We start from the raw sequence: 12,893 nt of genomic DNA, 5'->3' as shown, positions 1-12,893 counted from the left end.
CATCACTGACCCTCCGACAATGTGGCATTCCCTCAGCACTGACCCTCTGACAATGCGGCACTCCCTCAGCACTGACTCTCCAACAGTGCAGCACTCCCTCAATACTGACCCTCCGACAGTGCAGCACTCCCTCAGTACTGCCCCTCCGACAGTGTAGCACTCCCTCAGTACTGACCCTCTGTCAGTGTGGCACTCCCTCAGTACTGACCCTCTGACAGTGCCCACTACCTCAACACTGACCCTCTGACAGTGCCGACTCCCTCAGCACTGACCCTCCGACAGTGCAGCATGCCCTCAGCACTGACCCTCTGACAGTACAGTGCTCCCTCAGCACTGACCCTCCGTCAGTGCAGTAGTCCCTCAGCACTGACTCTCCGACAGTGACCACTCCCTCAGCACTGACACTCCGACAGTACAGCACTCTCTCAGCACTGACACTCCGACAGTACAGCACTCCCCCAGTATTGACCCTCCGACATTGCAGCACTCCCTCAGCACTGACCCTCCGACAGAGCAGCACTCCCTCAACACTGACCCTCTGACAGTTCGGCACTCCCTCAGCACTGACCCTCCAACAGTGCCCATTCCCTCATCACAGACTCTCTGGCAGTGTGGCACTCCCACAGTATTGACCCTCCAACAGTTCTGCACTCCCTCAGCACTGACCCTCCAACTGTGCAGCACTCCCTCAGCACTGATTCCCTTACAGTGTAACACTCCCTTAGCACTGACTCTCCGACAATGCGGCACTCCCACAGCACTGACCCTCCGACAGTGCGGCACTCCCTCAGCACTGACCATCTGACAGTGCGGCACTCCCTCAGCACTGACACTCCGACAGTGTGGCACTCCCTCAGCACTGACCCTCTGACAGTGCGGCACTCCCTCAGCACTGACTCTCCGACAATGCGGCACTCCCTCAGCACTGACTCTCCGACAGTGCGGCACTCCCTCAGCACTGACCCTCCGACAGTGCGGCACTCCCTCAGCACTGACTCTCCAACAGTGCGGCACTCCCTCAGCACTGACCCTCCGACAGTGCAGCACTTCCTCAGCACTGACCCTCCGACAGTGCAGCACTTCCTCAGCACTGACCCTCTGACAATGCGGCACTCCCTCAGCACTGACCCTCTGACAATGCGGCACTCCCTCAGCACTGACCCTCCGACAGTGCGGCACTCCCTCAGCACTGACCCTCCAACAGTGCGGCACTCCCTCAGCACTGACCCTCCGACAGTGCAGCACTTCCTCAGCACTGACCCTCTGACAATGCGGCACTCCCTCAGCACTGACCCTCCGACAGTGCGGCACTCCCTCAGCACTGACCCTCCGACAGTGCGGCACTCCCTCAGCACTGACCATCCAACAGTGCGGCACTCTCTCAGCACTGACTCTCCAACAGTGTGGCACTCCCTCAGCACTGACCCTCCGACAGTGCAGCATTCCCTCAGCACTGACCCTCCGACAGTGCAGCACTCCCTCAGCACTGACCCTCCGACAATGCGGCACTCTATCAGCACTGACTCTCCGACAGTGCGGCACTCCCTCAGCACTGACCATCCAACAGTGCGGCACTCTCTCAGCACTGACCCTCCGACAGTGCAGCACTCCCTCAGCACTGACCCTCCGACAATGCGGCACTCCCACAGCACTGACCCTCCGACAGTGCGGCACCCCCTCAGCACTGACCCTCCGACAATGCGGCACTCCCTCAGCACTGACCCTCCGACAATGCGGCACTCCCACAGCACTGACCCTCCGACAGTGCGGCACCCCCACAGCACTGACCCTCCGACAGTGCGGCACCCTCTCAGCACTGACCCTCCGACAATGCGGCACTCCGTCAGCACTGACCCTCCGACAGTGCGGCACTCCCTCATCACTGACCCTCCGACAGTACGGCACTCCCTCATCACTGACTCTCCGACGGTGCGGCACTCCCTCAGCACTGACCCTCCGACAGTGCGGCACTCCCTCAGCACCGACCCTCCGGCAGTGCAGCACTTCCTCAGCACTGACCCTCCAATAATGCGGCACTCCCTCAGCACTGACCCTCCGACAGTGCGGCACTCCCTCAGCACTGACTCCCTGACAGTGCGGCACTCCCTCAGCACTGACTCCCTGACAGTGCGGCACTCCCTCAGCACTGACTCCCTGACAGTGCGGCACTCCCTCAGTACTGACTCCCTGACAGTGCGGCACTCCCTCAGTACTGACTCCCTGACAGTGCGGCACTCCCTCAGTACTGACCCTCCGACAGTGCGGCACTCCCTCAGCACTGACTCCCTGACAGTGCGGCACTCCCTCAGCACTGACTCCCTGACAGTGCGGCACTCCCTCAGCACTGACTCCCTGACAGTGCGGCACTCCCTCAGTACTGACCCTCCGACAGTGCGGCACTCCCTCAGCACTGACTCCCTGACAGTGCGGCACTCCCTCAGTACTGACCCTCCGACAGTGCGGCACTCCCTCAGTACTGACCCTCCGACAGTGCGGCACTCCCTCAGCACTGACTCCCTGACAGTGCGGCACTCCCTCAGCGCTGACTTCCTGACAGTGCGGCACTCCCTCAGCGCTGACTCCCTGACAGTGCGGCACTCCCTCAGCGCTGACTCCCTGACAGTGCGGCACTCCCTCAGCACTGACTCCCTGACAGTGCGGCACTCCCTCAGCACTGACTCCCTGACAGTGCGGCACTCCCTCAGCACTGACTCCCTGACAGTGCGGCACTCCCTCAGCACTGACTCCCTGACAGTGCAGGAAAATGTGAGTGCGTGGCTGTTCATTTGTTTGTATTTTTGTCAAAAGGAGTGAAATAACTTGAGTTAAAGGGAGCACAATAAGTCCCCTTCCCTCCCGGCATTGATTTCATACCCCAACCCTCATCGCTAACCCACCTCACAGTAGTTCCCTGTTCCTCATCCTTGACCCTTTGACATCATCAGTCAACCCCTGGCCCCTGATCCCTAAAGGTCCAAAACGTCAACCCTCCCAGTCCATGGCCATTGCACGAGACGTGCACCACCAATCCCCAACACTTTCACACTCTCCAACTGTGAACTTTGAACCCTGCCCTCAGCCCCATAACCTCTGATGGTGACCAATCGACATCGCGACCCCATCGCGGGCCTGGAACTAAGATACCTGAGGGATGATGAGGAAGTCGGTCATGAGATTGGAGCTACCCTCGGGACTTGGTGTCAAGGTCACCTCCTGGATCTGTGTGCCATCTCGAGCAAGGACCAACAGACTGTATTCAACACCTTGGGGTAGACACATAGAGGGAGAGAGGGAGAGAGAGAGATAAAGACAGCATAGAGGAGAGAGAATGGGAGAGAGATAGAGAGAGCAAAGAGAAGACATGGGAGAGAGGGAGAGAAAGGGACGTAGAGAGAGCAAAGAGAGGGGAATGGGGGGGTGAGAGAGAGAGAGAGAGAGGGATAGGAAAGAGAAGAAGGGGGAGAAACAGATAAGGACAGCAAAGAGGAAAGGTGGAGAGAGACAGGAAGAGAGTGAGAGATAAGGAGAGCAAAGAGGAGAGAGGGGGAGAGGGAGTGGAGAGCGGGAGGGAAGAGAGAGAGAGACAAAGATAAGGAGAGTGCGATGGCGGGGGGGGGGCGGGGAGAGAGAAAGAGATGAGGACAGCAAAGAGGAGAGAGGGGAAGAGAGGGGAAGAGAAAGAGATAAGTAGAAAAAAGAGGAGAGAGGGGATGGGGGATGGGGTGGGGGGAGAGAGAGAGATAAGGAGACCATAGTGGGTAGGGAGCAAGAGAGAGAGAAAGTGAGAGGGAGAGAGGTAAGGAGAGCAAAGTGGTGATGGTTGGGGGGGGGGAGGGAGGGGTGGAGAAAGATAGATAAGGAGAGCAAAGAGGAGAGGGATGAGAGAGAGAGAGAGAGAGAGAAAGGAGAGGCGTGAAGAGACGGGGAGAGGAGGGAGAGAGAGAGAGAGATAAAGAGAACAATGAGGAGAGGGGGGGAGAGAGGGAGAGAGAGAGAGAGAGAGAGATAAGGAGAGCAATGGGGATGGAGGGTGAGAGAGAGATTGTGATGAGGAGAGTGAGGGAGAGAAAGGGTGAGAGATATAAGGAGAGCAAAGAGGAGAGAGAGGCGGTTGGAAAGACAGAAAGGGGGGAGGGAGGGGAAGAGAGGGAGGGTGAAGAGGGCGGGGGGAAGAGAGGGAGGGTGGGGGGAAGAGAGGGAGGGTGAGAGGGGTGAGGGGGAAGAGAGGGAGGGTGAGAGGGGTGAGGGGTGAAGAGAGGGAGGGTGAAGAGGGTGGGGGGAAGAGAGGGAGGGTGGGGGGAAGAGAGGGAGGGTGAGAGGGGTGAGGGGGAAGAGAGGGAGGGTGGGGGGAAGAGAGGGAGGGTGAGAGGGGTGAGGGGGAAGAGAGGGAGGGTGAGAGGGGTGAGGGGTGAAGAGAGGGAGGGTGAAGAGGGTGGGGGGAAGAGAGGGAGGGTGGGGGGAAGAGAGGGAGGGTGAGAGGGGTGAGGGGGAAGAGAGGGAGGGTGGGGGGAAGAGAGGGAGGGTGAGAGGGGTGAGGGGGAAGAGAGGGAGGGTGAGAGGGGTGAGGGGGGAAGAGAGGGAGGGTGAGGGGGGTCGGGGGAAGAGAGGGAGGGTGAGAGGGGTGAGGGGGGAAGAGAGGGAGGGTGAGGGGGGTGGAGGGGAAAAGAGGGAGGGTGAGGGGGGTCAGGGGGAAAGAAAGGGAGGGTGAGGGGGGTCGGGGAAGAGAGGGAGGGTGAGGGGGGTGGGGAGAAAAGAGGGAGGGTGAGGGGGTGAGGGGGGAAGAGAGGGAGGGTGAGAGGGGTGGGGGGAAGAGAGGGAGGGTGAGGGGGTGGGGGTGGGGGTTGGTGGGGAAGAAGGAAACAGAGAAAACAGGAAATGCACCAGAAAAGGAGATAAGGACAGAGATGGGAAGGGAAGGGAAAAGGATCGATCAAATTGTGAAGATTGAGAGAGAATAACAGATACATAAAATATATATAAAATATGAGGGACAGTAAAAGAGGTGATAGGAGAGGAGCATTTAGATAAAAAGACAGGACAAAGGGATAATTGAGGAAGAGGATGTAGGATAGAACAAGAAAATAGGAAGAGGAATGTGAAAAGCCAAGGGAATCAGGGAGAAGAGAGAGAGAGAGAGAGTGCGAGAGAGATAAAAGGACAGTGAAAAGGAAGGAGAAAGAGAAAGGTGAAGGGTAGAAGAAGATATTGAAAGAAATGAGAAAGGTAGACAAGGAATTAAATTCAATTTGCTGAATGTATTGTAAATTATTCTAAATGTCCTCAATGTCTGGAGTGAGATGACACTCCACCTCGGATACTCAAAGGCTTAGATTAGATTTCCTACAGTGTGGAAACAGGCCCTTCGGGCCAACAAAGAGCAACCCACCCAGACCCATTCCCCTACATTTACCCCTACACCTGACACTACGGGCAATTTAGCCTGGCCAATCCACCTAACCTGTAACTTGGTACTGCGGGAGGAAACCAGAGCAAACCTGTGCAGACACGGGGAGAATGTGTAAACACCACACAGACAGTCGCCTGAGGCGGGAATTGAACCCACTGAGCCACCGTGCCGCCCATACTTCTCTGATGTGCCCAGAGTCTGGTTCACTCAGACCCCACCAAGTGAGAATAGACCAAATGAGTGGATCAACAACACTGAATGCTGAGAGGTGGAGACTGCCTGAATCAATCAGCCCTGTCCAAGATCATAGAATCACTGAAATTACATCTGAGAACAGAGGCCATTCAGCCCATTATGTCTAAAATAGCAATGGGTTCATTCAGTCAACACAATAAAGTAACATTTCAGGACTATTGTAAAAGAAAAATGAGAGAGCCTATGGTACTTTTGAAGAGCTCAGAATGTTGAAAAGCATTTTCTAATCATTAAGACATTCTTGATGAGTCACCATTATTGAAATGTATGAAGCATAACAACATAACTGTGCAAGGTAAGTTAAGAGGGAAATTGATAGGATGAAGACCTATAATCATATCAGGTCTCACTGATACATATTGAGGGATTATTACTGGCCTGGTCACCAGGAAAAACCTTCCTGCTCTTCTTTAGAAATGGTTGACACAGGCGTCAGTTTCCTAAACTGTTCCAAACTCTCAGTGCTCCTGACATATTGACTGGATTGAGGTGAGACGGCATAGCGCACCCTGTAAATTACAGTGGTCTTCCTGAATACTCATCATCACAGACTCAGTGTCAATCACCAACTTGTACACTTTACCCGAGAGAGTGTCGTGACAATACTCACAGCACCAGATGTGGTCACGATGCAGCAACATGGAGGTGAGCCTCCAACACTGAGGCAACTGGAACTGACTCTTTATCTTCATCAGCTCGGGGTCCCATAGCAGAATGGAGCCATCCAGGCTACAGGAGTAAATCTGACTGGGGTGAGAAAGAAATCTGCTGAAGTTCTTCCACATACAGTCTCTCTCTCTAACTGTGGTCCCCCTAACCCCCTCCTTATTTATGAGAGATGAGGGCATCACTGGCCAGGCCAGCAGTTGGTACTCACCTCTAAACTTCCCTCGGGTGTCTTCCATTTCTGAGGGCAGTTAAGAGTCAACCTCATTGCTGTGGGTCTGGTGTTATGTGTAGGTCAGACCAGGTAAGGATGGCAGTGTCCTTCCCTAAAGAACATTCATGACCAAGACGGGATTTTTACAACAAGTGCTGGTGGTTTGTTGGTCACTGTTGACTGAGACGAGGTTACTATATGGGTGGAGTGTTAATCCTCGCTCAGCCTCTCACAGGTGGATATGAACTCACTTTCTGTAGGACATTCAGCCCTCAGCTCACTGGGTTACTAGCCAATAACATGACTTATCCCCTGAGCCCCTCGAGATTGTGGGTACCCAGTGAGTGGGGAATCAGTGCCCTTCCTCATATCTCTCAGAGACTGGCGAAGGGTTCTGGCTGGGTATTTGGATTCGGAGTTGATTTTTCATTTCACTTTGATGTAGGAGGCTCTCTTTCTGACTTTCCAGGCAGGAGTAGGGGAGTGAGGGAGGGAGGGACGGAGGCAGAGAGTAGGGGAGGATGGAGGAAGGGGCAGAGGGAGGGTGGCAGGGAAGGATGGAAGAATGGAGTTGGTGGAGGGATGGATGGAAGGAGTAGGGGAGCGATGGAGTGGTGGATGGCAGAGGGAGGGATGGAGGGAGGGAGTGAGGGATGGGAGATGGAGGGAATGGGGAAGGGAGTGAGGGGATGGTATTATGGTGGGTATGGGGAGGCAGCTCACCTGATACTGTCCCCGTTCTCTTGTGTCTCCTCCTGGATCATGTCGGAGACTTGGTTGCGGTGACCCACCAGCCTCTTGTTACAGCTCATGGCGAGCGCGTCGATGATGTAAATGGATGAATCCTCCGATCCCAGCCACACCTGCTCATACCCGATGCCAATCATACAGTTCTACAGCAGGAGAGAAGCCGAGAGACTGGGTCAGCACTGAGCAACTGATCTTCTGTAAAACTAATGGACTTCCACTACTGTGTCCTTTAAAGGAGCTGAAAATGTGTTGCTGGAAAAGCGCAGCAGGTCAGGCAGCATCCAAGGAGCAGGAGCATCGATGTTTCAGGCATGAGCCCTTCTTCAGGAAGGGCTTATGCCCACAATATCGATTCTCCTGCTCCTTGGATGCTGCCTGACCTGCTGCGCTTTTCCAGCAACACATTTTCAGCTCTGATCTCCAGCATCTGCAGTCCTCACTTTCTCCTTTAAAGGAGCTGTCAACATCAGGCTTTGTTTAATTTGGCCAATTGTTTTGTTGAAATAAAATGGTTAAAGGGGATTGCTCCAAGAGTCCTGTGGCACAGAGGTAGTGTCCCTAACTCTAGGTCAAATGGTCTGGTGTGTGTGATCTGTTTTAGACTTTGTTAGAGACCAAAAAAACTGCAGATGCTGGAACCCAAAGTAGACAGGGCAGGAGGCTGTGGGAACACAGCAAGGCAGGCAGCATCAGGAGGGACAGGCAGGAGGCTGGGGGAACACAGCAAGGCAGGCAGCATCAGGAGGGACAGGCAGGAGGCTGGGGGAACACAGCAAGGCAGGCAGCATCAGGAGGGACAGGCAGGAGGCTGTGGGAACACAGCAAGGCAGGCAGCATCAGGAGGGACAGGCAGGAGGCTGTGGGAACACAGCAAGGCAGGCAGCATCAGGAGGGACAGGCAGGAGGCTGGGGGAACACAGCAAGGCAGGCAGCATCAGGAGGGACAGGCAGGAGGCCGGGAGAACACAGTAAGGCAGGCAGCATCAGGAGGGACAGGCAGGAGGCTGGGGGAACACGGCAAGGCAGGCAGCATCAGGAGGGACAGGCAGGAGGCTGGGGGAACACGGCAAGCCAGACAGCATCAGGAGGGACAGGCAGGAGGCTGGGGGAACACAGCAAGCCAGGCAGCATCAGGAGGACAGGCAGGAGGCTGGGGGAACACAGTAAGCCAGGCAGCATCAGGAGGGACAGGCAGGAGGCTGGGGGAACACAGCAAGGCAGGCAGCATCAGGAGGGACAGGCAGGAGGCTGGGGGAACACAGTAAGCCAGGCAGCATCAGGAGGGACAGGCAGGAGGCTGGAAGATCACAGCAAGGCAGGCAGCATCAGGAGGGACAGGCAGGAGGCTGGAAGATCACAGCAAGGAAGGCAGCATCAGGAGGGACAGGCAGGAGGCTGGAAGATCACAGTAAGCCAGGCAGCATCAGGAGGGACAGGCAGGAGGCTGGGGGAACACAGCAAGGCAGGCAGCATCAGGAGGGACAGGCAGGAGGCTGGGGGAACACAGCAAGCCAGGCAGCATCAGGAGGGACAGGCAGGAGGCTGTGGGAACACAGCAAGGCAGGCAGCATCAGGAGGGACAGGCAGGAGGCTGGGGGAACACAGTAAGGCAGGCAGCATCAGGAGGGACAGGCAGGACGCTGGAGGAACAGAGCAAGGCAGGCAGCATCAGGAGGGACAGGCAGGAGGCTGGGGGAACACAGTAAGCCAGGCAGCATCAGGAGGGACAGGCAGGACGCTGGAGGAACAGAGCAAGGCAGGCAGCATCAGGAGGGACAGGCAGGAGGCTGTGGGAACACAGCAAGGCAGGCAGCATCAGGAGGGACAGGCAGGAGGCTGGGGGAACACAGTAAGGCAGGCAGCATCAGGAGGGACAGGCAGGAGGCTGGGGGAACACAGCAAGGCAGGCAGCATCAGGAGGGACAGGCAGGAGGCTGGGGGAACACAGTAAGGCAGGCAGCATCAGGAGGGACAGGCAGGAGGCTGGGGGAACACAGCAAGGCAGGCAGCATCAGGAGGGACAGGCAGGAGGCTGGGGGAACACAGCAAGCCAGGCAGCATGAGGACGTGGAGATGTCAACGTTTTGGGTGTAACCCTTCTTCAGGACTAGGGTAGGTGTAGGGGGAGCTGCAGGGACAGGGTGGTGAAGTGGGGATAGGTGAAGACAGGTAGAGGGTACAAACTGGTTGGTCAAAGGGAGGAATGGGAGGAGAAAGAGGTCTGGAGATGCTGGAGATCAGAGCTGAAAATGTGTTGCTGGAAAAGCGCAGCAGGTCAGGCAGCATCCAAGGAACAGGAAATTCGATGTTTCGGGCATAAGCCCTTCATCAGGAATCTTTATTCCTGATGAAGGGCTTATGCCCAAAACGTCGAATTTCCTGTTCCCGGATGCTGCCTGACCTGCTGCGCTTTTCCAGCAACACATTTTCAGCAATGGGAGGAATGGATCTGGTTGATGGCTGGGAGCAGTGGAAGGGAGGGGGAGGGACTGGGAAGGAAGTTGGGGGATGGGGAGGGAGGTTATTTGACATTGGAGAACTCAATGTTGAGTCTATTTTAGACTTCAGCTCCTTCCTTTTTAAAGAAGCTAATGCTAATTTTTTCACTCAGCTCCTGATCTGTGGATACTCGGAGCGGAGAGGGCCAGGTGTACTGGCAGACTTCTTCATGAGTCTGCAACAGAGTCTTACCAAGGGGTTTTAAAATTCATTCACAGGTTGAGGACGTTACTGGCTGGACAAGCATGTATTGTCCATCCCTAATTGCCCAGAGGGGCAGCTTGGAGAGAATCATGTTGCTGTGGGTCAGGAGTCACATACAGGCCAGACTGGGTGAGGATGCCAGTTTCTTTTACTAAAGGACATTCCTGAACCAGACAGGTTTTTTCTGACATTTGGCAATGGTTTTGTGGTCATCATTAGACTCCTAATTCCTGCTGAGGTGGAACTCAAACCCAGATTCCCAGGACCCAGATTCCCTGGGTCTCAGGATTAATTCCCGAAGGTGACCATGAACAGGAGCAGGCTGTTGTCTATGGAATGGGTTCTTGCAGCTCATTGCCCACCTCTTATTTTGTGGTTGCGTCTGTGCCATGATAGCCTTTAGACAGAGAGTGAATGGCATCAGTTGGTGCCATTCTAGTCTTCATTGAAACATAGAAAATAGGGGCAAGACGAGGACATTCAGCCCATCTAGTCTGTTCATTCCATTCACAAGTGATCATCCAGTTCAGTCCCCTGTTCCTACCCCTTCATCCCTTTAATCGTTCCACAGTGGGTGAGCACCCTCCCCAAAATCAAAATTACATTTCAGTGTAGGTTTCCGTTGAAATTATGATTTTTGTTATCCAGACCATCAGGAGCTGATTACGTTTGTTTAATTCAGGAGGGACAGGCAGGTCTTAGAAATTTTGAAATAGAATCATACACTACTTTGGCCCATCGAGTCTGTCCTGGTTAAAAAAAACACCTGCTCTATATTTACACAACTCCCACTGTCCCACACTCGGCACATAACCGTGAATGTTGTGGCAGGCTGACTGCAGGAGTTCAGGAAGGCAGCTCACCCCCACCTTCTCAGGGGACAACTAGGGACGGGGAATAAATACTGACCCAGTCAGCGACACCCACATCCTATGAGTGAATTTAAAAAAAGCTTCAAGTGCTCATCCAGCTACGTTTTAAAGGTTTGGAGGTTTCTGTCACTGCGACCCCCCAGGCAGCACATTCCACACTCTCACCACTCTCTGGGTGAAAACAATACAAATCCTTAAATCCCCTCTACTCCTTCTACCTTTCACCTTAAAATTTTGTCCCCTTTTAATTAACCCTTCAAGTAAATAGTGGCAGCACCGTGTGCCCTAACCGCCAGCCCACTCGGGAACTTAACCTGACCATCAGTGGCTCCACCACACCGCTGTCACTGTTTACTCAACATGTATTCCATGTCACGGGGGGAGGTGCTGGTGGGTGGTTTGGGGGGGGGATTTTTAAATTCATTTACGGGATGATGGTTTCACTGGCTAGGCCAGCATTTATTGCCCGTTCCTGATTGTCTGGAGGACAGTTAAGAGTTAACCGCATTGCTGTGGGTCTGGAGTCACATGTAGCCCAGATTTCCTTCCCTGAAGCACATTAGTGAATCAGATGGAAACAGAAATTGCTGGAAAAGCTCAGAGGGTCTAGCAGCATCTGTGGAGAGAAATCAGAGTTAATGTTTTGGGCCCACTGCGTCCACACAGGTTGCTGAGCTTTCTCAGCAATTGTTTCTGATTTAAAGCATCTGCAGTTCTTCTGGTCTTTATTGGGTGAACCAGATGGGTTTTTCCTGATAATTGATAATGCTTTTGTGGCCATCATTAGATTCTTAATAACTTCAAATTCCACCATCTGCCATGGCTGGATTTGAACCCAGGTCCCCGGGACATGACCTGGGTCTGGGGATTAACAGTCCAGCCATCGCCTCCTGTGCCCAGCTCCACTCACCAGTTTGGAATGGCCAGCTTGGATTGGCGGCTGCTCCATTATCCAAGTAGCTGCATTGTACATCATCACGCGGCCGTCACTCAGGCCACACCATAGCTTCGGGTGTGTCTCAGCGCTCTCACACGGGTCCAGGTTACCTGGCAACCAGAGGTCACAATATCATCGCCAAACTGATGATGGTGAAGCAGCAACAATTTGCATTCATGTAGCACCCTTTTCTCAACATAGTTTAAACGACCCTAGGCACCTCAGAGGGCCATTAGTACACAAAGCTCGAGAAAAGGATAACGAGAGAGGATATATGGACACAGGGATCCAAAGTTTGGTCTAACAATAACCCTTTAAAGTCTTGTTTTTAACAAATTATCTCATGCTTTGTTTGTGCTGAAATGATGACAGCATGATGACCCCCGTCCCCCAGTGAAGGAAGTGGTGGGGTTGTGTTTTATTTGAAACAGTTGCAAAGTGAACATCAACCAACACAACACTGACCGAGTCAGCCCATCGAAAACAAATCAAAGAGTCAGTTTTAAAAGAGAGAGAAAGCGATGGGCAGAAAGATTTTGGGGAAGGGTATTTCAGAGTTCAGGGCCCAGGCAGCTAAAGAAACAGCCAGCAATTGGTACTCAAGAGGCCAGAGTAGGAGGAGATTGCAAAGACAGGGAAGGGCAAGGCTTTGGACCATGGGCAACTCAGATGAGAATGTTCAAATCAAGGCCTGGTTTGACCAGGACCCAATGTAGATCACTGCTTGGAATGAAAGAGAGTTTAAGCAGTAGATAGAGTAGAAGTCATATGAGAAAGTTGATACAAGTTTAATTTCAATTGAATAAAATTAACTAATAGATTGTGAGAGTTATAGGAGGGCAAGCTTTCAGAGTCAGATGTGCTGGGAGAGAGTGAGCCACAGAACCGGTGGGAACCGAAGCCCAAAGGACCATTTCAAAAGTGTTGACGTGGTCCTGATCTCCAAACTGATCCTGCCTGAGCTGGGTTCAGTGCTGTTCTGTACAGAGAACGACAGTATTGTGTGAGTGCCACATTACCCTGAGCTGGACATTGGAGGGCGGTTGCAGCATCAGTCTGCTCAGACTGACACTGGCTTTAACAGATTCA

General features: G+C 53.8%; 1 protein-coding gene across 1 annotated transcript in view; it reads right to left on the bottom strand.

The window, feature by feature from the left end:
• The window catches only part of LOC132823026 (DENN domain-containing protein 3-like), a 148,299-nt gene that overhangs the window by 3,468 nt on the left and 131,938 nt on the right, over positions 1-12,893 (bottom strand). Inside the window, exons 19-22 of the mRNA XM_060836560.1 lie at positions 11,778-11,914; positions 7,266-7,435; positions 6,273-6,409; positions 3,145-3,263 (exon numbers count right to left, since the gene is read on the bottom strand). Coding sequence (XP_060692543.1) covers positions 3,145-3,263; positions 6,273-6,409; positions 7,266-7,435; positions 11,778-11,914 — 563 coding nt within the window. The remainder of the gene's footprint in view (positions 1-3,144; positions 3,264-6,272; positions 6,410-7,265; positions 7,436-11,777; positions 11,915-12,893) is intronic.

Source organism: Hemiscyllium ocellatum, chromosome 15 (genome assembly GCF_020745735.1).
Source record: "Hemiscyllium ocellatum isolate sHemOce1 chromosome 15, sHemOce1.pat.X.cur, whole genome shotgun sequence".
NCBI lineage: Eukaryota > Metazoa > Chordata > Chondrichthyes > Orectolobiformes > Hemiscylliidae > Hemiscyllium > Hemiscyllium ocellatum.
This window is presented reverse-complemented; position numbering and strand designations above follow the sequence as displayed.